The following is a 24,694-nucleotide window of genomic DNA, read 5'->3' as shown; positions in this document are numbered from 1 at the left end:
TTCATTTCAATTTCAGTACATCAAAATAATTCATAGGGGTGTGCGATATATGCCGTCTACACTAAAAGCCACAGCAGAACTGTTTTGCATCTTTGAGCAACACATCTGTGTTTCGTTACTGAATGAATCAGTCCAATTGAACGAATCGGTTGAATTTTTTTTTTTTTTTTTTTTTTTTTTATTATGCAAGTACAAAGAAAGACAGAGAGACATGAACAACAAACAACCTCAACCTGGTTTTCCATCCAAGTCTATCCAAGTATTAACCAGTACTAAACAATATCCTCTGTGCAATAGGGAAAAAAAAAAAAAAACATAAAAAATAATAAATAAATAATTCACAATACACATTCCCCTTCACTTTATACAAACAGCACTCTTTTCTTTTCTTTTTTTTAACACACAAGACAAGGGACAATAGACAAGAAAACAAGATAAATAAAACTATTCAGACACATTCCAGACAAATTACAACACACAGGACAAATCACACTTACAAAAAGAAAAAAAAGACAAATTAGAACAAACAAAAACAAAACAAGCTCACAAACCAAAGTAATAACAATAATAATAATGATGTCTCATTTACACACACACACACACACACACAAATTACACTGGTGGTGCTCCTTGAGTGAACTGTTGAGAGAGAGAGAAAAAAAAAAGGGGATGCATCAAACTTATGAATTTTGTCCCTACTATAATAAATTCTAGTCATTAACTTATATTGAATCAATCTAAGATTTTCGTTGGTTGTGGCTTTATATGTTAGATTTAAGCACTCCTTCCATTTTGTTTTGGCATTGAAGTCCTTTATATCTCTGTCCCATCCTTCATATATTTTACTTAGCAGATTACAATTGATTACGACATTATTGAGATAATCATACATAACACTTATACATTTTTTCTTTTTCTTACTTTGTTCCAAAAGGGTCTTTATCTTTTCCGGAACATCGTTCACTATATCACAGTTCTCTTTGACCCAGTTTTTTAACTGCATATATTTAAATTTCTCTGAATCTTTTAATTTAAATTTATCTTTCAGTGTATCAAATGAGGATATATTATTTGAGCTAGTAATATCTGATAATGTTTCGATACCTCCATTCATCCAAGTTTTCCACATTAATTTAGTACCTTGAATTTTAACAGACGGATTGTTCCAAATCTTAATACAGTATGTGTTGGAGTACCGATCTCCATCCCTAAAATCTGCTTAGTTTTTTTCCACATATTTAATGTACTATTGACAACAAAGGTGTCAGTCTTTACTTTTTTCTTGGAGAACAAGATGGATAATAAACTATTTGGTTGTAGTTGATGATTTTCGATAACCAGCCATGGGTCTTCATTAGTATTATTAATAATACGATCAATATAAAACATCTGAGCTGCTATCTGATACAGTTCCATATTAGGGAGGTTTAACCCTCCTTCCCGTTTGGAGCAAAACAATAGAGTTCTTTTTATTCTGGGGGTTTTTCCAGCCCAAATGAAAGATGTAATTATGGAATTTATTTCCTTGAAAAAGGTTTTTGGTGGTGTCAGTGGGATACATTGAAACAAATAAATAAACTTAGAAAGCCAAATCATCTTTACCAGATTTATTCTACCAATTAGATTCAACTTGAGATCACTGTAGGTATTGAGATTATGTTTTAGATTATTTTTCAGTGTTAAAAAATTACTCACAATTGTTTTTTATTTGCACTGATATAACAACCTAAATATTTAATTTTACAGCTTTGTACTTTAAATTGTTTAAATGCTTCTGGGTTTATTGGTTTTTGGCCAAAAGTCAAAATTTCGGTTTTGCCACTGTTAATTTTATAACCTGAAATTTTTGAGAATTGACTCATTATATTAATTACACTCGGGATTGAAATGTCCACATCACTTAGATACAACAACAAATCATCTGCAAATAAGCTTAATTTATATTCATTTTTGCCTATAGTAATACCCGTTATGTTATCTGTCTGTCTTATTTTCTCAGCCAAGGGTTCAATAGCCATCGCGAACAGCGCTGGAGATAATGGACAGCCTTGAGCAGTACCGCGGCTTAACCCTTTGATGCGCACACTATGGATACCCCTTCTAATGCACATGGGTCTAAAAAGACCCGTATTCATTTCCTATGTTATTTCATGCATGGCTTGGCATTTTTTTTTGTTTCACCTTTTGAAATCACTTTATTTGAGCATTTACTATTTCATGATCTATTAATTTCATGATTTATGAATATAATTTTTATTTTATTTTATGATCACAAATTCATATTTTAATATTTTTTTTATAAGTTTTGTGTTAAAACATCAAGTTTACACATATGGGTCTAAAATGACCCATCTATGCAAGCGTGATAAAACAAAAGAATAAAGAAAACTTTTTGTTAAAATAACCAATGTCACAGTTGTTTAGATCAACACATTTACTGTAACACTTGAAATATGTTTATTGGCCACTTTGTCACACATAACACGCATATATGCCTAACCGATAACACTGAAATTGAACTGTAGTGTAGTGCAACTGTAGGGGGATCTCCTCAACCACCACCAATGTGCAGTATCCACCTGGATGATGCGACAGCAGCCATAGTGCACCAGAACGCCACCACACACCGGCTTATGTGACCGATAGCATTGATTTATGACCACAAATAAAAATGAATAACGGTACAAGGTTTCTGCCCAACAGCGACAATATATACTTTTATATATAACTTTCTATTGCAAATTTTATTTTATTGACCTAGCTAACATTAGATAAAATAGAATGTCGACGCAAGCTAGCTAATGGTATTGGACATGTTTCTCTTTCACACTAGTAATGGTTTTCAAGGTCAAGGTAACCTTAGCCTACAAGGCTATATCTATATTTTTCTGTAACAAAAAAGTGTTTTAAATAAAACTTACATGCATGAAAAATACAAAAGCAGCCGTGTTGAATTGTGAAATGTGTGGCAGATGAATAGTTTTCTGCAGTAAATATATTTATACATATCAAAGGTTCCTATACGGGTCATTTTTGACCCATGTGTGTAAAATGGATGTAGAAATACAAAAATCGTGTTTGTTTATAAAGTAAGAAAGGAAAAATAAACATAATGATTTTTGAAAATCAAAAACAAGATATTTAATGAACACCTGGATTAATAAATTATAAAATACATTTATTTCAAAGATACAGCAAAGAAACATGAATACGGGTCTTTTTAGACCCATGTTGCGCATTAGAGGGGTAGTGACACAAAAACCATTTTTATTCGAAAAGTAAGAAAGGAAAAATTTAAATATTGATTTGTAATGATCTAAAACAAGTTAATTGAGGAATACCTGGAATACTGAATGATTAAATAAATTTCTTGCAAAGATATAGAAAATGAAATCTCAGTCGGGTCTTTTTAGACCCATGTTGTGCATCAAAGGGTTAAAGAAAATGCCTCAGAAAGAACGCCATTGGTGTAGACTTGTGCTTTGGGGGCTCCATACACTGTTTCTACCATATTGATAAATTCTACTGGGAATTCAAATGTTTCAAGCACTTTATACAAATATGACCATTCAAGGCGATCGAATGCTTTTTCAGCATCGACCGCCATCAAAGTCAAATCTATATTATGTTTTTTTGCATATTGTGTTAAGGATATACATGTTCTAACATTAGTTCTAAGATCCCTATTAGGAATAAACCCAGCTTGGTTATGGTGGATAATGCTAGGTAAAATTAATGCCAATCTATTATTCATTACTTTTGTTATGATTTTCTTGTCACAATTGATTAAACTAATAGGCCTAAAATCAGAAGGCTTATTACATTCACGACCTGGTTTTGGTATCACAGAAATAGTTGAAAGATACATAGTTTCTGGCAGCTTTTGTTGATTAACAAATGAATTCACAACCTCCAGGAACAAAGATCTAATATTTGGCCAAAATGTTGAGTAAAACTCGATAGGGAGGCCGTCTATTCCTGGGGCCTTTTTTTCGGGAAATGCCTTAATTGCAGCTTCAATCTCAGAGGTTGCAAAGACTTTCCGTATATCTTCCTTTTGATGATCTGATAAGCACTGTAATTTGACCGATTTAAGAAAGGAATCTGAGTCATCTTTAACCTCTGCTGTATACAAATGTTCATAAAATTGCTTAAATCTTTTATTGATAATATCATTGTTTGTAATAACATCATCTGATTCTTCCTCTTTTAAAGATATAGACTGAGTCTTTGCAACCCTTTTGACCAATGATGCCAGGTGTTTACCCGATTTATTAGCTGAAATATAATTAAGCTTATTCGAATTGTGTCTAAAGTCTTTAACTTTATCCATCAGCATAGTGTCCATTTCTATTTTCTTTTCTTGCAATTTACTTTTTATTGTTTGGTCTCCATTTTTAAGTTGTTCCATTAAATTAATGTCCAGTTTTATTTTAGCCATATTCCGCTCAAAACTAGCTTTCCTTTTTGCTGCGAAGGCTATCATTACCCCCCTTGCCTATTTTTCTCGCGACACGCAAGCGTGTTGGAAGCGTTTCCAGGCAAAATAGAATGTTTATATGTAATTTTGACACGAATATTCATATTAATAAATGACATTTTGATGTTTGAAAGTCTAGGTTTTGACATAAATGCAGATATAATGTAGGCTTATTGTATTTTCTTTAATTGATTTTCAAAAATTGCACCTGTCAATACAGAACGAAATATTCTGTAGCCTATTTTGCCGTCAATAGCCTACTCCTTAAACTACATTTAGCAGTATTGTTTGTTTGATCTGACTACAGCACTTTAAAGCTAAATGTAAAAAAAAAAAAAATTGTATTTAAGTTTTATTTTAAACTTGAATTAAATGTATTTGAAAGCTGGCCAAAGCTTGGCTCTTTGCGCTGTTTAGTTGCAAAAGTTTTTATGATGACAAAGTAATATCAAACTTCATTTAATTTATTTCTTTTCTTTTAAAGGAGACATATCATGCTTTTAAATTGTTCCTTTTTACATATAAATCATACATTTGTAGTCTATATAAAGCGGATATGCAATGCTTGGGTCTGAATTCCTCATTATTATAGCTCCACAGGCCCCTTTTCTACCCCTTTTCTGATGTGCGTCTGAGAGCAACTCATTTTGGTGCGGTCTCTTTAAATACAATTGAGACACTTCATACCCTGCCCCCTCTCCAGGTTGCAGAGGTTCAACTCCACCCCGTTCGGCCATTTTTGTAGTTTGATAGCAGAGATACGATTATCTAGCGGCACAGAAACTTTTTATTCACACGTTATTAACAAAATGTCAACAACGGAAGACTTGTCCAGCCAGCCTTACAAGTTCGAGCCAGAGTCGGAGCCGGAGCGAGATGAAAATGAAGACGACGAACCTGTAGAACAACGTCTTCATATGGATGTATCGCAATGGTGTGTACTGTATTTAAACATGAAACTTTGGGCTTCCGACCTTTTACCACCGTGTCGATTTATTTTGATTAATATGTGCGAGGGAGAGAGAGCAAGACAGCGTCTAATTTGGAGACGGTGATGTCTTGTTTACACTTTCGCCTGGCTCTGAAGAGAGAGAGTGAGCGCGCGCGACCGGGTCTCTCTCTCTGCTCGTTCTTTCAGTTAAACATGCGCCCTTGTCACAAGCGCGGCAGTTTATCTACATTAGACGGTGTAATGAAGCGTGTGGGTTACTACATCCAACAACCGAACATTTTAACTTTCCCTCTCGTAACTTCTGCATCCTTTAGCTTGGACTACAAAATTGAAGGGAGAAATAAAAATGGCGGATTGCTCGAAGTGTTGGGCCAGAAGTCAATGTCCTTATTTGGCAGTTCCGCTGCAAATACTGTGACGTAATAGTTAAAAAAACGTCATAGATAACAGAAAAATCGGAACACGTTGAAAAATATGACCAAAACAGAATATAAAGATGTCAACGAAGCACCTGAAGAGAATAATTTAATATTTTCTGTACACTCCAAATATACAACAAAATGCATTTAAGGGCTAAAAAAGTGCATTTGGCATGATATGTCCCCTTTAAATTGTATGTCTACTGCAATCACACAGGAAAAAGTCAACTACATTTACATACTGTGAATCGTTTTTTGAATCGAGAATCGATTTTGAATCGAATCTTGAGACTAAAAATCGGTATCGAATTGAATCATGAAATTTTCTGAATCGTGCACCCCTAGTAAGAGGTCACGTGACTGATATTCATGTATATTCCGGGCCTTTAGACTTGAAATATAACATGGTCAGGAATGTGGCAGCTGCAGTGCATATCTAGATTAAAACAATTAGGGCTGCAACAACGAATCGATTAAATCGATTAAAATCGATTATTAAAAGAATCGATTACAAATTTCATTATCGATTTGTTGCACGACTATTGCGCCACTCAATAAGATGCAGAGATTTTTGAGTATAATTTTTTTTTAAAGTTGAGTTGAGCAGAGCTATGAGGCGCCAGACTGGACAAAAGCGAAGCGAACTACACGAGCGAGCGACACTGCACAAGAGAGACTGAGTGTGTCCACGAGCGAGCTACAGTGTGCAGGAGCGACCGAGTGTGTCTCAGAGCGCGCTCAACAGTGCGCGAGAGAGACTGAGTGTGTCCGAGAGTCCGCGCGCGACAGCGCGAGAAAGAGACCGAGTGTGTCCGAGAGTCCATAAGCAACAGTGCACGAGAGAGACCGAGTGTGTCCGAGAGTCCGTAAGCAACAGTGCAAGAGAGACCGAGTGTGTCCGAGAGTCCGTGAGCGACAGTGCATGAGAGAGACCGAGTGTGTCCGAGAGAGCGCTCAACAGTGCGCGAAAGAGACCGAGTGTGTCCGAGAGCACGCTCAACAGTGCGCGAAAGAGACAGAGTGTGTCCGAGAGTCCGAGAGCGACAGTGCGCGAGAGAGACCGAGTGTGTCCGAGAGTCCGTAAGCAACAGTGCACGAGAGAGACCGAGTGTGTCCGAGAATCCATGAGCGACAGCGCGAGAGAGGTCGAGTGTGTCCGAGAGTCCGTAAGCAACAGTGCATGAGAGAGACCGAGTGTGTCCGAGAGTCCCCGAGCGACAGCGCGCGAGAGAGACCGAGTGTGTCCGAGAGTCCGTGAGCAACAGTGCATGAGAGAGACCGAGTGTGTCCGAGAGTCCCCGAGCGACAGCGCGCGAGAGAGACCGAGTGTGTCCAAGAGTCCGCGAGTGACAGTGCGCGAGAGAGACCGAGTGTGTCCGAGAGTCCACGAGCGACAGTGCGCGAGAGAGACCGAGTGTGTCCAAGAGTCCGCGAGCGACAGCGCGAGAGACAGAGTGTGTCCGAGAGTCCGTGAGCAACAGTGCGCGAGAGAGGCCGAGTGTGTCCGAGAGTCCGTGAGCAACAGTGCGCGAGAGAGGCCGAGTGTGTCCGAGAGTCCGTAAGCAACAGTGCATGAGAGAGACCGAGTGTGTCCGAGAGTCCGTGAGCAACAGTGCGCGAGAGAGGCCGAGTGTGTCTGAGAGTCCGTGAGCAACAGTGCGCGAGAGAGACCGAGTGTGTCCAAGAGTCCGCGAGCGACAGTGCGCGAGAGAGACCGAGTGTGTCCGAGAGTCCGTGAGCGACAGCGCGCGAGAGAGACCGAGTGTGTCCGAGAGTCCGTAAGCAACAGTGCAAGAGAGACCGAGTGTGTCCGAGAGTCCGTGAGCGACAGTGCATGAGAGAGACCGAGTGTGTCCGAGAGAGCGCTCAACAGTGCGCGAAAGAGACAGAGTGTGTCTGAGAGTCCGAGAGCGACAGTGCGCGAGAGGCCGAGTGTGTCCGAGAGTCCGTAAGCAACAGTGCACGAGAGAGACCGAGTGTGTCCGAGAATCCATGAGCGACAGCGCGAGAGAGGTCGAGTGTGTCCGAGAGTCCGTAAGCAACAGTGCATGAGAGAGACCGAGTGTGTCAACGCGCGAGAGAGACCGAGTGTGTCCAAGAGTCCGCGAGCGACAGTGCGCGAGAGAGACCGAGTGTGTCCGAGAGTCCACGAGCGACAGTGCGCGAGAGAGACCGAGTGTGTCCAAGAGTCCGCGAGCGACAGCGCGAGAGAGACCGAGTGTGTCCGAAAGTCCGTGAGCAACAGTGCGCGAGAGAGGCCGAGTGTGTCCGAGAGTCCGTAAGCAACAGTGCATGAGAGAGACCGAGTGTGTCCGAGAGTGACAACGCGCGAGAGAGACCGAGAGTGACAACGCGCGAGAGAGACCGAGTGTGTCCAAGAGTCCGCGAGCGACAGTGCGCGAGAGAGACCGAGTGTGTCCGAGAGTCCACGAGCGACAGTGCGCGAGAGAGACCGAGTGTGTCCAAGAGTCCGCGAGCGACAGTGCGCGAGAGAGACCGAGTGTGTCCGAGAGTCCGTGAGCAACAGTGCGCGAGAGAGGCCGAGTGTGTCCGAGAGTCCTTAAGCAACAGTGCATGAGAGAGACCGAGTGTGTCCGAGAGTCCGTGAGCAACAGTGCGCGAGAGAGGCCGAGTGTGTCCGAGAGTCCGTGAGCAACAGTGCGCGAGAGAGACCGAGTGTGTCCGAGAGTCCGTGAGCGACAGCGCGCGAGAGAGACCGAGTGTGTCCGAGAGTCCGCGAGCGACAGCGCGCGAGAGAGACCGAGTGTGTCCGAGAGTCTGCGAGCGACAGCGCGCGAGAGAGACCGAGTGTGTCTGAGAGTCCACGAGCGACAGTGCACGAGAGAGACAGAGTGTGTCCAAGAGTCCGCGAGCGACAGCATGAGAGAGACCGAGTGTGTCCGAGAGTCCGTGAGCAACAGTGCGCGAGAGAGGCCGAGTGTGTCCGAGAGTCCGTGAGCGACAGCGCGCGAGAGAGACCGAGTGTGTCCGAGAGTCCGTGAGCAACAGTGCGCGAGAGAGGCCGAGTGTGTCCGAGAGTCCATGAGCGACAGTGCATGAGAGAGACCGTGTGTGTCCGAGAGTCCGCGAGCGACAGTGCATGAGAGAGACCGAGTGTGTCCGAGAGTCCGCGAGCGACAGCGCGAGAGAGAACGAGTGTGTCCGAGAGTCCACGAGCGACAGGGCACGAGAGAGACCGAGTGTATCCAAGAGTCCGTGAGCAACAGTGCGCGAGAGAGGCCGAGTGTGTCCGAGAGTCCGCGAGCGACAGCGCGCGAGAGAGGCCGAGTGTGTCCGAGAGTCCGTGAGCAACAGTGCGCGAGAGAGACCGAGTGTGTCCGAGAGTCCGTGAGCGACAGCGCGCGAGAGAGACCGAGTGTGTCCAAGAGTCCGCGAGCGACAGTGCGCGAGAGAGACCGAGTGTGTCCGAGAGTCCACGAGCGACAGTGCGCGAGAGAGACCGAGTGTGTCCAAGAGTCCGCGAGCGACAGCGCGAGAGAGACAGACTGTGTCCGAGAGTCCGTGAGCAACAGTGCGCGAGAGAGGCCGAGTGTGTCCGAGAGTCCGTAAGCAACAGTGCATGAGAGAGACCGAGTGTGTCCGAGAGTCCGTGAGCAACAGTGCGCGAGAGAGGCCGAGTGTGTCCGAGAGTCTGTGAGCAACAGTGCGCGAGAGAGACCGAGTGTGTCCGAGAGTCCGTGAGCGACAGCGCGCGAGAGAGACCGAGTGTGTCCGAGAGTCCGCGAGCGACAGTGCGCGAGAGAGACCGAGTGTGTCCGAGAGTCCGTGAGCAACAGTGCGCGAGAGAGGCCGAGTGTGTCCAAGAGTCCGTGAGCAACAGTGCGCGAGAGAGGCCGAGTGTGTCCGAAAGTCCGTGAGCGACAGCGTGCGAGAGAGACCGAGTGTGTCCGAGAGTCCGCGAGCGACAGTGCGCGAGAGAGACCGAGTGTGTCCGAGAGTCTGCGAGCAACAGTGCGCGAGAGAGACCGAGTGTGTCCGAGAGTCCGTGAGCAACAGTGCGCGAGAGAGGCCGAGTGTGTACGAGAGTCCGTGAGCAACAGTGCGCGAGAGAGGCCGAGTGTGTCCGAGAGTCCGTGAGCGACAGCGTGCGAGAGAGACAGAGTGTGTCCGAGAGTCCGCGAGCGACAGTGCGCGAGAGAGACCGAGTGTGTCCGAGAGTCCGCGAGCGACAGTGCGCGAGAGAGAAAGTGTGTCTGAGAGTCTGTGAGCAACAGTGCGCGAGAGAGACCGAGTGTGTCCGAGAGTCCGCGAGCGACAGTGCACGAGAGAGACCGAGTGTGTCCAAGAGTCCGCGAGCGACAGCGCGAGAGAGACAGTGTGTCCGAGAGTCCGTGAGCAACAGTGCGCGAGAGAGGCCGAGTGTGTCCGAGAGTCCATGAGCGACAGTGCATGAGAGAGACCGAGTGTGTCCGAGAGTCCGCGAGCGACAGTGCATGAGAGAGACCGAGTGTGTCCGAGAGTCCGCGAGCGACAGCGCGAGAGAGAACGAGTGTGTCCGAGAGTCCGCGAGCGACAGTGCGCGAGAGAGACCGAGTGTTACCAAGAGTCCGTGAGCAACAGTGCGCGAGAGAGGCCGAGTGTGTCCGAGAGTCCGTGAGCAACAGTGCGCGAGAGAGACCGAGTGTGTCCGAGAGTCCGTGAGCGACAGCGCGCGAGAGAGACCGAGTGTGTCCGAGAGTCCGCGAGCGACAGTGCGCGAGAGACCGAGTGTGTCCAAGAGTCCGCGAGCGACAGCGCGAGAGAGACAGTGTGTCTGAGAGTCCGTGAGCAACAGTGCGCGAGAGAGACAGAGTGTGTCCGAGAGTCCGCGAGCGACAGCGCGCGAGAGAGACCGAGTGTGTCCGAGAGTCCACGAGCGACAGTGCACGAGAGAGACCGAGTGTGTCCAAGAGTCCGCGAGCGACAGCGCGAGAGAGACAGAGTGTGTCCGAGAGTCCGTGAGCAACAGTGCGCGAGAGAGGCCGAGTGTGTCCGAGAGTCCATGAGCGACAGTGCATGAGAGAGACCGAGTGTGTCCGAGAGAGCGCTCAACAGTGCGCGAAAGAGACCGTGTGTCCGAGAACACGCTCAACAGTGCGCGAAAGAGACAGAGTGTGTCTGAGAGTCCGAGAGCGACAGTGCACGAGAGAGGCCGAGTGTGTCCGAGAGTCCGTAAGCAACAGTGCACGAGAGAGACCGAGTGTGTCCGAGAATCCATGAGCGACAGCGCGAGAGAGGTCGAGTGTGTCCGAGAGTCCGCGAGCGACAGTGCATGAGAGAGACCGAGTGTGTCCGAGAGTCCGCGAGCGACAGCGCGAGAGAGAACGAGTGTGTTCGAGAGCGCGCTCAACAGTGCGCGAAAGTGACCGAGTGTGTTCGAGAGCGCGCTCAACAGTGCGCGAGAGAGACCGAGTTGTCCAAGAGTCCGCGAGCGACAGCGCGCGAGAGAGACCGAGTGTGTCCGAGAGTCCACGAGCGACAGTGCACGAGAGAGACCGAGTGTGTCCAAGAGTCCGCGAGCGACAGCGCGAGAGAGACAGAGTGTGTCCGAGAGTCCGTGAGCAACAGTGCACGAGAGAGACCGAGTGTGTCCGAGAATCCATGAGCGACAGCGCGAGAGAGGTCGAGTGTGTCCGAGAGTCCGCGAGCGACAGTGCATGAGAGAGACCGAGTGTGTCCGAGAGTCCGCGAGCGACAGCGCGAGAGAGAACGAGTGTGTTCGAGAGCGAGCTCAACAGTGCGCGAAAGTGACCGAGTGTGTTCGAGAGCGCGCTCAACAGTGCGCGAGAGAGACCGAGTTGTCCAAGAGTCCGCGAGCGACAGCGCGCGAGAGAGACCGAGTGTGTCCGAGAGTCCACGAGCGACAGTGCACGAGAGAGACCGAGTGTGTCCAAGAGTCCGCGAGCGACAGCGCGAGAGAGACAGAGTGTGTCCGAGAGTCCGTGAGCAACAGTGCGCGAGAGAGGCCGAGTGTGTCCGAGAGTCCATGAGCGACAGTGCATGAGAGAGACCGAGTGTGTCCGAGAGAGCGCTCAACAGTGCGCGAAAGAGACCGAGTGTGTCCGAGAACACGCTCAACAGTGCGCGAAAGAGACAAAGTGTGTCCGAGAGTCCGTAAGCAACAGTGCACGAGAGAGACCGAGTGTGTCCGAGAATCCATGAGCGACAGCGCGAGAGAGGTCGAGTGTGTCCGAGAGTCCGCGAGCGACAGTGCATGAGAGAGACCGAGTGTGTCCGAGAGTCCGCGAGCGACAGCGCGAGAGAGAACGAGTGTGTTCGAGAGTGCGCTCAACAGTGCGCGAAAGTGACCGAGTGTGTTCGAGAGCGCGCTCAACAGTGCGCGAGAGAGACCGAGTTGTCCAAGAGTCCGCGAGCGACAGTGTGCAAGAGAGAACGAGTGTGTCCGAGAGTCCATGAGAGAGACCAAGTGTGTCCGAGAGTCCGCGAGCGACAGTGCATGAGAGAGACCAAGTGTGTCCGAGAGTCCGCGAGCGACAGTGCATGAGAGAGACCGAGTGTGTCCGAGAGTCCGCGAGCGACAGCACGAGAGAGAACGAGTGTGTTCGAGAGCGCGCTCAACAGTGCGCGAAAGAGACCGAGTGTGTCCGAGAGTCCGAGAGCGACAGCACGAGAGAGAACGAGTGTGTTCGAGAGCGCGCTCAACAGTGCGCGAAAGAGACCGAGTGTGTTCGAGAGCGCGCTCAACAGTGTGCGAGAGAGAACGAGTGTGTCCGAGAGTCCGAGAGCGACAGCACGAGAGAGAACGAGTGTGTTCGAGAGCGCGCTCAACAGTGCGCGAAAGAGACCGAGTGTGTTCGAGAGCGCGCTCAACAGTGTGCGAGAGAGACCGAGTGTGTTCGAGAGCGCGCTCAACAGTGTGCGAGAGAGAACGAGTGTGTCCGAGAGTCCGAGAGCGACAGCACGAGAGAGAACGAGTGTGTTCGAGAGCGCGCTCAACAGTGCGCGAAAGAGACCGAGTGTGTTCGAGAGCGCGCTCAACAGTGCGCGAGAGAGACCGAGTGTGTCCAAGAGTCCGCGAGCGACAGTGTGCGAGAGAGAACGAGTGTGTCCGAGAGTCCATGAGAGAGACCGAGTGTGTCCAAGAGTCCGCGAGCGACAGTGCGCGAGAGAGACCGAGTGTGTCCAAGAGTCCGCGAGCGACAGTGTGCGAGAGAGACGGAGTGTGTCCGAGAGTCCTTGAGCGACAATGAGATGACAATGACAATATATAATGATAATATAATATACTAAGAAAGAGGCATGGAAGTTTGATAAATGGACAACAATAAAACCAACAATTAAATTCTTACAACTGAATTAGCAGACTGTGATTTACAATTTGCAGCACTGTATTTTTCATTCTTTACTCTAAATGACTCAGAGAAACTTCACTATATGCTCCGAAAGGATGAGCTGCTAAATACCTTACACACCATACCAGGTGGTCAATCCACTGTATTTGGTTTTATTGTTTGTTTATTTTATTATTTTATATTGTATTTATTTTACATTGTATTTATAATTACTATTAGGATAGACTAGAGATATTATCTTCTGTTATCATTATTATTATTGCTATTATTATTAACTACTAGTGCAAAATGCCCGTGCAAAATCAGTTTTTGTGTGTGTTTTTAGTAATTGTTGGTTTGGTGTGTTTGAGTACTCATTGTTACAAGTACACAGCAAAAGTTCAGTGACTTTTTTATTTGTGCATAGTAGAAAGCAAATACTGATACTGACATACAATAAATGTGGAAAATTGATCTACACGATTCAGGGAGCAGGCTACACAGTGAACTCCGAGAAAACGCTACTTAAGCTCCACTGCTTTCTTCGACCCTCTCTGTCTCTGGTCCTGGGCTGTGCTCACTCAGTGTCAGTGTGAGAGGGGGAGTGGCCAGCGGCTATAGTGGCAAAAGCCAACAATATATTTTGCATTTCTAATCAAAACGTCAAACTTGGCACTGCACTTACTCATGCCCGTAGCAAGACACCGGTCAAGTTTGAAATCCATCGGACTAAAGGTTCAAGAGATATGCGAATAACACACACACACACACACACACACAAAGAAAGACGTTTCTGTAATTTATAGATAGATATAATATAGACCATTTCAAGGACGTAAACAATAACATTCCGTTGGAATGCTACTGCGCATGTCTGGCCCTGAAGCATTTACGGTGGCGGCGTTTTTAAATCTCAGGTCTGTGAAAACAAGCGCGTAACTTTTACGTCTAGCGAAAAGGCAACAGTTAAAGTATTTCTTAGCAGAAAGGTTGGGAACATTCGTTCGTAAAATGTTGATGACATCGGTCTTGTGTTTGGTGAAGATGAAGCAAGTCAAACAGCGTCAAAAACGTACTTATCATGGTTTGTCCGGGGAGGTTACGAGTGGGCATTTCACTTGCATTTGCTGGCATATCTATGCAAATATTCATATTTATTTGTACAGCGCTATTCAAAATACATATCGTTTTAGAGCAGCTTTAGAGAACATGCATGTATATTACAATGCTAAATGTACGCTAGTAAACGGACTTCATTTATGACAAGTTATGCCAGTACTCATTTCATTCGTCTCCAAATGTGTGTGCTTAGTTGGGTGAAGTGTGTTGCTGTGGAACGGTGTGCGAGAGGGTTTAAATGTCCTAATGCCCCTCATGTGGTCACAAATAAATAGAAGGTGAAAGCAATGTAATACTGGCTGTCTTTTTTTTTTTCTAATGCATAAACCTGTATTAGTCATTTAAGAGAAATGTATACGTGAAGATTAATAATTGTAAAATTAAGAATAAAACATACAGAATACACTTTTTAGGTCCTTGAAGGGAAAATCTTATTTTATGGTTAGTATAGTCACATACAGATTTGCTAGCTGTGTGTGTATTTATGTAGTCAACATTTGAAGTGGATCAAAAAACTTAATCAAAGTTGTCCTAAGACAAGAACAGGTATTGTTCCAAATTAATGTTAACTTTGATGAAAGATTTTTATCCACTTCAAATGTTGACTACTGTATATATTTAAAAATACATAAACAAAAGAAACATCCTCTCACTTTTAACAGCTTTTATTTCCAGCAAATTTCTTAATGTGTAAATAAATACTTGTATGAACATAATCTGCTTCAACAACTGAGACAACAACATACTGTAAAACACATTTCACAGACTTTTTTTGACAAACAGAAATGGAGTTATGAGTCCCTGAACAAAGGGGGTCAATATCAACCCTCAAGGTCTCGAACACATCTGGGGGTTCATATGTGTGCAGAATTATTGATTTTGCACGTTGATTTTCTGATCACATATATTTTTTCCAGACACATTTTTACCAATTCCAAACCACATTAATCTTAACTACAATTCATTTTGTATTTAATAATTTATAAGTGATATAGAATTGTTCATCAAGGCTGGAAATGAAAAAAAACAAACTTATATTCAGATGTGCATAATTATTAGGCACGTTTTCTTTTACACTTAAAATAAGCCAAAAAAGAGAGGTAAAGAATACAAAAAAATGCCCCACGCTTAAGAATCACAAGCTGAAGTGTAGTAAAATACACGAAGAGTTAATCTTCCAGAATCTGGCATTACGTTTTAGGAGTTTTTTAGCATTTTTAAAAATTATCTCCCAAAACTTACCAATGAAGATGAATTCTTCAAACAGTGGAACAAGAGGATGTGCTGGTCCTTCAAGAGTCAGCTCCAATCTGTCTGTCCATAAAGCCTATAAAAACAGTCTTCATGTGTTTTACTACACTTCAGCTTGTGAACCCAAGTCTCTGAGATCCTGATATCTTGCTCTTCTGGAGACTCCAGGTAAGTTGCAGTTCTGAAAAAATGGTGGCGCTGGAGACTAAAGGGTTCCTGATGGTTTCACACTTAATTATTTTGCAGTTAACATGTGTCTTTTCTTCTCCACCTGATTTTGTCTGACCCTGCTGACCCAATGTGGATTTCACTGTCCAATGGTCATGCTCCTTCTCATGGGCATTTAATAATTTGTGACTTTTCAGTCTGAGTTAAATCTCTTTTTTGGCTTATTTTATCTGTAAAAGAAAACGTGCCTAATAATTATGCACACCTGAATATAAGGCGTTTTTATTTCCAGTCTTCATGTACAATTATATATCCCTTAAATATATTAAATACAAAATTAATAGTAGTTATTAAGCTTAATGTGGTTTTGAATTGGTAAAAATGTGTCTGAAAAACAAAATATGATCAGAAAATCAAGGTGCCTAATAATTCTGCACACACTGTATGGTCATTGGTCACATGTGGTTTGGCTGTCATTCCTGTCTCCCTGTAGTAGTCTTGGACGTCTTAAATTACAAATGATGGCTTTCCTATTGAAGACAAAAGCAGAAAAACAAGTATTAACTTAATCTGGTTAATGCACAATATTTAAGAACTAATGCTACTATTGTGTACTATAGTAAATGTTGGAATTAACATTAGCCAAGCTTAAGTGATGAAAAATGTTTACCGTTACCTTTTGTAAACTACTGCAGCACACCAAACTGTTATACACTATACATTCTGTAATGTGTTACTTACTGCAGTTGTCAACTAACTAGACAGCTAGCCAACAAATGTTAACTCCTACTTAATTACAGCCCACAGAAGACAGAAAATTTAGGGGAAAAGACTGAAATAAAAGCTATTTTCAGTAAATTACACGCGTCAAAATGCTAGGTTTATATGTAAACAATAACGAACAGAGCTATCTTAAATTATGCTGCAGCATACATAAACAGTTAACGTAAAGAAATACAAATAATCCAGTATTTTACTTACCAGAATCGAAATGTGTGTTGTATATTACTAGTTGTATTCAGCCTTCTCGCTTCACTGATGCAATCCAGGCGCGTTTTTCAGGAATTTAAACATTTTAATTTCCCAAAAAAAAATTCGTTTCGGGCCAGAAGGAGGACCCAAGTAACGAGCAACAAGGACCTAATTTTAATTTAGATATTCTAAATAGCAGGATTAAATAAATTATCGCAATCCCACTGTACATCAAGCGCATCCCGCCATTGTTTTGAATGCGCTCGACAACTAACCGGAAACGTCCTAGGGCCAAATACGTCACTTCCTTAAACAGACGAAAGGCCGTTGAAATGGTCTATACAGAAGTAAACGGCGTAGGTGACTTACAGATTTCAGGGAGCAGGCTACACAGTGAACTCCGAAAAAACGCTACACTTGAGCAAACAGTTTGTGAATAGGTTACTACAAATGGTGGCCGTGAATAAAATATAATATTCAGAAGTAAACAGTGTAGCTGTTTACCATGTGTTTGTCAGAATGTTTATTTTTAAACCACAACCTTCTAAGTGCTTCTTTTACTGATATTTTTCACAATATCTTTTGCATTTCTAATCCATACAACGTCAAACTTGGCACTGCACTTACTCGTGCCCGTGGGAAGACACCTGTCAAGTTTGAAATCCATCAGACTAACGGTGAACTCTGAGAAAACGCTACGCTTGAGCAAACAGTTTGTGAATAGGCAACTACAAATGATGGCCGTGAAAGAGAATGTGAACGGATTGAAAAGGATATGTTTAGTTGGTGAATAGCATAGGCTACTATTACACAGTAGCAATAACGTTAAGCGCACCAGAATGAAATATAATATTCAGAAGTAAACAGCATAGCTGACATATAGATTCAGTTTACATCCACAAATGAATAAGCGCGTTGATTCAGGGAGCAGTGCAAAGTGCCCGTGCAAAATCAGTTTTTGTGAGCTGATCGGCATCAAAAAAGTTGAGGAGATATTTCTTAGCGATGGATGATTTCAACAGTTTCAATATGATACAAAATAACTTTTATATTGTTTCAATGGATTAATTGCATTTTGAAAAAAAAAAGTGTCATGAATTTATTGCATTTTTGGGAAAAAATAATCCGTTTCAAAATCTGGATTTGAATTTTTTATGTTATTATAACCTAAAGATGCTATGTGAAAGTTTGAAACAGAAAATAGTGGTTTTCATCTTGCCACTTTCTTGGTAAAGAAAACACATTTTTTCTCAAATTAATCAAAATGGATTTATCACGTTCTGGAACCAAACTATAATATTCAGAAGTAAACAGTGTAGCTGACTGAGTGTTTATGTCAGAATATTTATTTTTAAACCACAACCTTCTTGGGGCTTCTTTTACCGATGCAACCACTGATCTATATAGAATGACTGGATAGCTCATGACGTCATGAACAGTGAAGCCACCGCGCCGCCATATTGGTATTCCCTAGTGAGCTCATGCGTTCTATTGAATCAATAGGAAATTTTATGATTTGACTGAAAAAACATTGCCTAACGAGACACCGTTTTAAAATATAAAGTCTCCCTGCACATTTTTATAACGCAAACACTCTTAGCATTTAAATGGGTATTTGTTTAAAGTCGGAAATTTTTCCTGCTGATTAAAAAACGGCAATTTCTTTGCAAAAGGAATTAAAAGCTGTACGAGAACACTAGTCGGCCTTCACTGAAAAGCTATCTTCACAGGTAAGAAAAACAGTTTGATACTATTAATTAAATAGTGAATGCTAAAGACCTATATTTTTTTGAATTGGTGAATATTCATGTGAATATTGTTTCGTAGCCACGTACGAATTAATAATACCTCAGCACAATACTAATTTGTTCCCTCGTTTTATTATATTGTGGCCACGTTGTAATTCGTTAAATCAAAATGAGGGAGGGAATTAGTTAAACGTGTCCACGATTTATTAAAACGAGGGAACAAGTCGTCGTAACAACGAATTATTTAGATCAGTGCAGAGAGAGCCCCGGCCGCGCGCGCGCACTCTCAGCGCCTTCAAACAACCCGAGCGCTGTATTGCTCTCTCTCCCTCGCGCATATCAACATCAACTGACACAATATTAAAAGGTCGGAAGACCGATTTGTGTTTTATAGATTAGTAGTTTGTTCATATAAAGTGTTTGATTAGCAAGTTACATGTTCAGGAAATGCTTAATACAAATTGTATGGGTTAATGTAACGGTAAACGGACTCTGCACGAAGCTCTTTTGAAGCTGTCAAATGGTGTCGCTATTGGACACTTAATTGTGATTATTGCTGCTCTGAGGTTTCTTATAGGCTACTGTTGACTGTTTTATCGTTGATTTTTGAAGAAGCAGCAGCTCTTGCCTCGGAGAAAACAACACAGGCATAGCGACAATTTTGCATATAAATTACTACTTATAGGGCTTGAATTACAACCTGTGGGCAGTTGTTCTACATCCCTTTGTGAACGTCGTCTTACACTTGTATGCTGCACATCGGGTCATCTTAAAAGTGCCGTCGGAGCTACCAATCTCTGTATAACGGGCGTTGGATCCCTCTGCTGGTAGGGAATCGTAAGATGGCCGCTCGAACACTTCCGGTGGCTTCACTGCCTAGTGGCAGTTTAGAACGTCATGAGCTATCCAGTCATTATATAGATCAGTGGATGCAACCCTCTAATGTCAAAATGTTTATTTTTAAACCACAACCTTTTTAAAACGATTTAACGATATCTTTTGCATTTCTCATCCAAACAACGTCAAACTTGGCACTGCACTTACTCGTGCCCGTGGCAAGACACCTGTCGAATTTGAAATCCATCGGACTAACGGTTCGAGAGATATGTGGTTAACAGACACACAGACAGACAGACACACACACAGACACACAGACAGACAGACAGACGTTTCTGTAATTTATAGAGAGATTATCCGACTGTGCGAGACTTGTCTTTTGTGTGCATGTGCTTGTCAAATAATGTCAAACATTTTGTTAAAGATTATAACATCTTTGACAAAACCCAAAAAACAAGTTTGTGAGTGTGTGTGTCTGTGAGTGAGAGTTTGTGAGTGTGTGTGTCTGTGAGTGAGAGTTTGTGAGTGTGTTCATCTGTGAGTGAGAGTTGTTTTTTTTTTACCTTTAACAGTTCAAGGAGCAACCTGTTTGTGCACTGTGAATTTGCACTGTCAGTTCTGTTTTTGAATAAAGAGTTGGAAATTAATGGGTTTTTTTTTATCTGATTAATTAAAAAAAAATCGTCAGATTAATCGATTATTAAAATAGGCTAATCGTTAGTTGCAGCCCTAAAAACAATGGCAATTTCAATTTCTATTCATAAAAATAAATAAAAAATGACATTACAACTAGGCTATTTTATTCATTATGACAATAATTCTGACTTTACAATAAACTGCCGTGTTTCTGCTTTCAAATGAGACATTTATGCTTTTAGTGCAAAGGCTTCATGAACTGTATCTGCTTTAGTTTGGCTATGCCATTTCTTGGGATTTTTTCAAAAGCGGGGATGCTGTCTTACGACGTGAGATTTCAAATGAGACACAAACGTGAAATGAAAAGTGAAGCTCAAACTTATGATCACTGATGAGTTCAATAAAAATTTTAATCCCATTAATCTGGTCGACAACTGCTGTACACACGATTATGATCTATTTTAATGTAATGAAGATGAAGATTTGTGTCACTAGTTTGGTCATGAAACTGACACATATAGTATCAAACTGTTTATCTTTATCACATGGCATTGTTGAATTCTAATGTAGAAAGCGGTGTGTTATTTCTTGATAACCGCTGCTAAGTATACCGTTGTCATGAAAAACGGAGCGTTGCTATGGACGCAGGATTCTAACCGTAGAGACGGAACGGACTATTTCTTTAGCGGAAGCAATACAATCGTTTATAAATCAATAAACTTCAACTTTTTAAATCAATACTTTATGTCAAATTATTTATTTATTTGGTAGGTAGCCATGTAATAAGCGGGATAATGTAGAGCGAGGCGGTTGTTATAGCGAAATAATACAACCCCTTCAGACTGATTTAAGATCCCTCCGCTTCGCCTGTCGGGGTTGTATCACAGTATCAGTGATCTCAAACTCAATTCCTGGAGGGCCACAGCTCTGTCTGCACAGTTTAGCTCCAACCAGCTCCAACTCACACCTGCAAGGAAGTTTCTAGTAATCCTGAAGACCTTTGCTGAGTCCCAATTCGCATACTATCCGTCCTAAATAGTATGCGAAACAAGAATTAGTACGTCCCAAATCGTAGTATGTTGAAAAGAGTATTCCAAAGATACCCGGATGGTCTACTATTTCCGGTTAGAATTCGAAGTGCAGATCAATGCACACTCTAACGGCTAATATTGCCCACAACCCATTGCGTGCGGGAGGGAGAAGCTTTGTGGTGATGGTGGTATCTATGGTGATGTAAACATGGCAGCCGGATGCAGCCGCGGAGATTCGCCCTCAGTTTTTAAGTGTAAGAATTCAAATGTTTAACCCTTATTAAAGTTATATTTTATTGTCTCGTAATATTAATGGGGTTATGTTGTGCCAAAAAGTACCGTGTTTATCTTGTAAGTTAGGGTCCGATGAAATAAAAAGTAATGTCATGCAAGTGTCTTTTTTTTATGTATTTCTTCTGATGTTTCTGTCTTAGATTTACTATAAACCCTTATGAAAATAAACACCTTTTACTACACTAACCATAGTTTAACCACACTGACTTATTTGTAGTAATACTGTGGCTGTACAAATGTTAACTTTATCAATCCAACCAAAGAAACATGGTTACTACACTTTTACTATAGTAAAAGCATGGTTCATTTTCATCGGGGTATTTTTGAGTATTATACATAAGTATAAAATACGTTAAACAATAGTTATACTATAAACTTTAAATATTTTAGCTTTCGTTACACACATTGCACATGAACGTCAGAACCAGCCGCCTAAACGACCTGCGTTTGGTTGATCTACGACGACAGCCTGCTTCACTCCTCAATTTGGTAGGACACATTGTAAATGTATTTTGGAAAAAAAGATGGGAATAGTAATACATTTATATATGACATATAAGAATTAATGAAATGTAAAATGTTTTGTTAACAGTCATGGTGTGCGTAACTAAGCAACCACGTTCTCGTTCACGTTGCATGACGTCATCGAAGTATGTCCCAGAACGTGCATACTCTTTTGCTACACACTCAAAAGTATGTACTTTTTCCTCACAAAAAAAGTACATACTTTTAGGTCGTAGTATAAGTAGGCGAATTGGGACTCAGCCCTTGATTAGCTGGATCAGGTGTGTTTGATTAGGGTTGGAGCAAAACTGTGCAGAGCTGTGGCCCTCCAGGAACTGAGTTTGAGATCACTGCTCTACATTATCCATTACATTATTAATTCAGTGACAGTTCACACTATAAAACCTCGAAACAACCACACAAGCAAAAACAAAAAACACAAAATCACTGAGGTCGAATGAATTCAACATATTTTCCTCACATGTTCGCTGCTGCTGCACTAAATGTTTATTTCAGTAGGAAGACGCCAGAAAAGACGCTGTGCCCGATGAAAACAATACAGAAATGAGCCTGTCGCTTGAGCAGCCTGTATTGTGTTTGATGGTTGTGTAAATATGAGACATACCGTGTCCGTGAACTGCTCGCCTCACTGTGACGTTAAACCAAAGAGTATAGAAGCCCAAGAGGCGAAACTCTGTTGTGTTATGGGTAACAGTCTGTAGATGGCGCTGCGGAGGCGAATCCGCCATTATGGACTGAAAGCTGCTGGAATCGTTAGCGCCAGTCAATGGCAAAATCCATTTTAGTAGGTGTTATTAGTTCATGTGTGCACTTGCTGGATTGCACATCTTTTTTGTACCTTTCCGCCTGTAATAGGACATTCATAGTTTTTTTTTTCTTGCCATTGAAACGTTCACAGTGTAAAATATTAACTGTCTTTAGAAATGTTCATTTATAAAAAAAATTCCAAATCATATATATGGTGATGTTTACTAATTTCAAAATCAACATTTGAATAACTATCTTATTACTTATATCTAATTACTGTGTATCTGCCTATAGACAAGCGAGCATATATTATTTCATGAATTTCTGTTAGTCATATAACAAGGAAAATGCATAATAGAACATAAATATTAATAGATTAAAGTTTTGCAGTAATTTTATAATTGTATCTTTGCAAACCGTAAGTGGTAGGCTAATGAAGCCGATTCGGTGGGGATACCCTTACTAAAAAGTACTAAGGAATCTTATAGTATTTTGGGACAAAATAAATGTTTTTTATTATTATTGTTTTCATATTTATAGTATTTTGGGACAAAATATTATAGTAATCTTATAGGAATACTATAGTAATTTGGGACATACTACATAAGTACGAGAAGACTACTATAGCAGCTTAAAAATATTATAGAGAGGCTATACAGAACATCACAGCAGCAGGCTATGTTATGTTCTGTAATACCTCTATAATATCCTAGAGCCGCTATAGTATTTCTATAGTAGTCTTATAGTACTTCTATAGTAATATTTTGTCCCAAAATACTATTTTCCTAACCAACACATATACGTATATTTTCTGTCATTTAACGTCATTTAACGTCGGTCATCCTCATTAATGTATTTTAAATTGTTTTCATATTTAGATATGACGGCCAGAAAAAATTAAGCTATGTTAAGTTTTTGTTATTTTAAGTTTTTCAGTGCCATTGACTCCCTTTATTTTTCGGCGTTTTCCTTCAGTTTTCAGTCCATAATGGCGGCCGCGCCGTCAAGTCATGGGGGCAACTGTTGCTATGGGGCGTTCTATTGAGTTTCGCCTCTTGTGCTTCTATACTCTTTGGTTAAACTCAATGAGGGAAGGAAAGGCGCGAATGGCGAACGAGCGGTGACGTCATCGACCGCCAACGAATGTTGATAAAAATAAAATTATTGTTTATATTTGTATTATTTGGTTTTGTTAACTGCAAAAAAAGAATAAAAAAAAAGAAATAAAAAATAATAAGAAAAAAAGGGGATAGTGATGACAGTATTGGCTTACGATACTAGTTGTTCTTAACCTTCATCCTTCCCGTGCACTTTGACCTGTCCTGAAGCCGTAAAATTATTTATTGTTTTGTCCAGAAAGCTTATTTTATTTCATTTTCATAATATTCTTTCTATTTTAATGCATTTTTTTATTATTATTTTTTTTCTGTAACTTTAAATGACTAGATTTGATCAATACATAAATAGAAATGTAAGCACATTCCTCACATTCTTTAAACTTAAATTCACAGTTCAGCTTATAATTCAAAAATAACTCACAATTTCCAGCATAATCCTTTTATTTCAGCTCAAAATATCTTACATTGGGTCAATTTGGGTGTCTTTGCGCACCTCTTGTGGGGGAAAATAACATTAGGCTACATGATATTTCATGACTCTTGCCACTAGATGGCCTTATAGCGCTATATGGAGCAAATGATGTGTTTCCTCTGGGTCCTAAAGTCAGTTCGTCAGTATGCATTCAGATCCACATGTAGACATTAGCAAATATTTTTTTGGTGAAGTTTTAGCATTTTTAGTTTGAATTTTGAGCATTTTTAAGTTTTTCTATGTGTACTGAAGCATTCCTCTCATTCCACTCATTCCTATGGGGATCAAATTGACCCACGAGGGCAGGATTTGTAGCTTTTTAAAATTTAACCACAAAACTCCTCAAATCCATTACATTTTTCTTTGGCGTGCATTCGTGGTACAAGTTTGCCAAACGTCCTGGGGTCTTAGACCCCTCTGATGAACACACCTTCTTTTCTTTCTTTTTTTTTTCTTTTTTTTTAAACAATTTTATTTGGCAAAAAATGTCACACAAGTTTAAATAGCATTTACATTTTCCATTACAACTGAATAATAATAATAATAATAATAATAATAAATATATGTATATAAACAATAAAAAATAAATAAAAATAATAATAATACAAATAATACAAATTAAAACATACAACA

The 24,694-nt window shown here is 41.9% G+C and overlaps 1 protein-coding gene across 1 annotated transcript in view; it reads right to left on the bottom strand.

Moving 5' to 3' along the window:
* The window catches only part of LOC311292408 (uncharacterized protein), a gene marked incomplete at its 5' end in the record, with an annotated part of 39,810 nt that extends 17,358 nt beyond the window's left edge, over positions 1–22,452 (bottom strand). Inside the window, one exon of the mRNA XM_084412076.1 lies at positions 22,329–22,452. Coding sequence (XP_084268202.1) covers positions 22,329–22,452 — 124 coding nt within the window. The remainder of the gene's footprint in view (positions 1–22,328) is intronic.
* Positions 22,453–24,694: the final 2,242 nt, after the last annotated feature.

Source organism: Rutilus rutilus (genome assembly GCF_951802725.1).
Source record: "Rutilus rutilus genome assembly, chromosome: 6".
In the NCBI taxonomy this organism is placed as follows: Eukaryota; Metazoa; Chordata; class Actinopteri; order Cypriniformes; family Leuciscidae; genus Rutilus; species Rutilus rutilus.
Note: the sequence above shows the minus strand (reverse complement) of the source record. Positions and strands in the feature narration are given on the sequence as shown.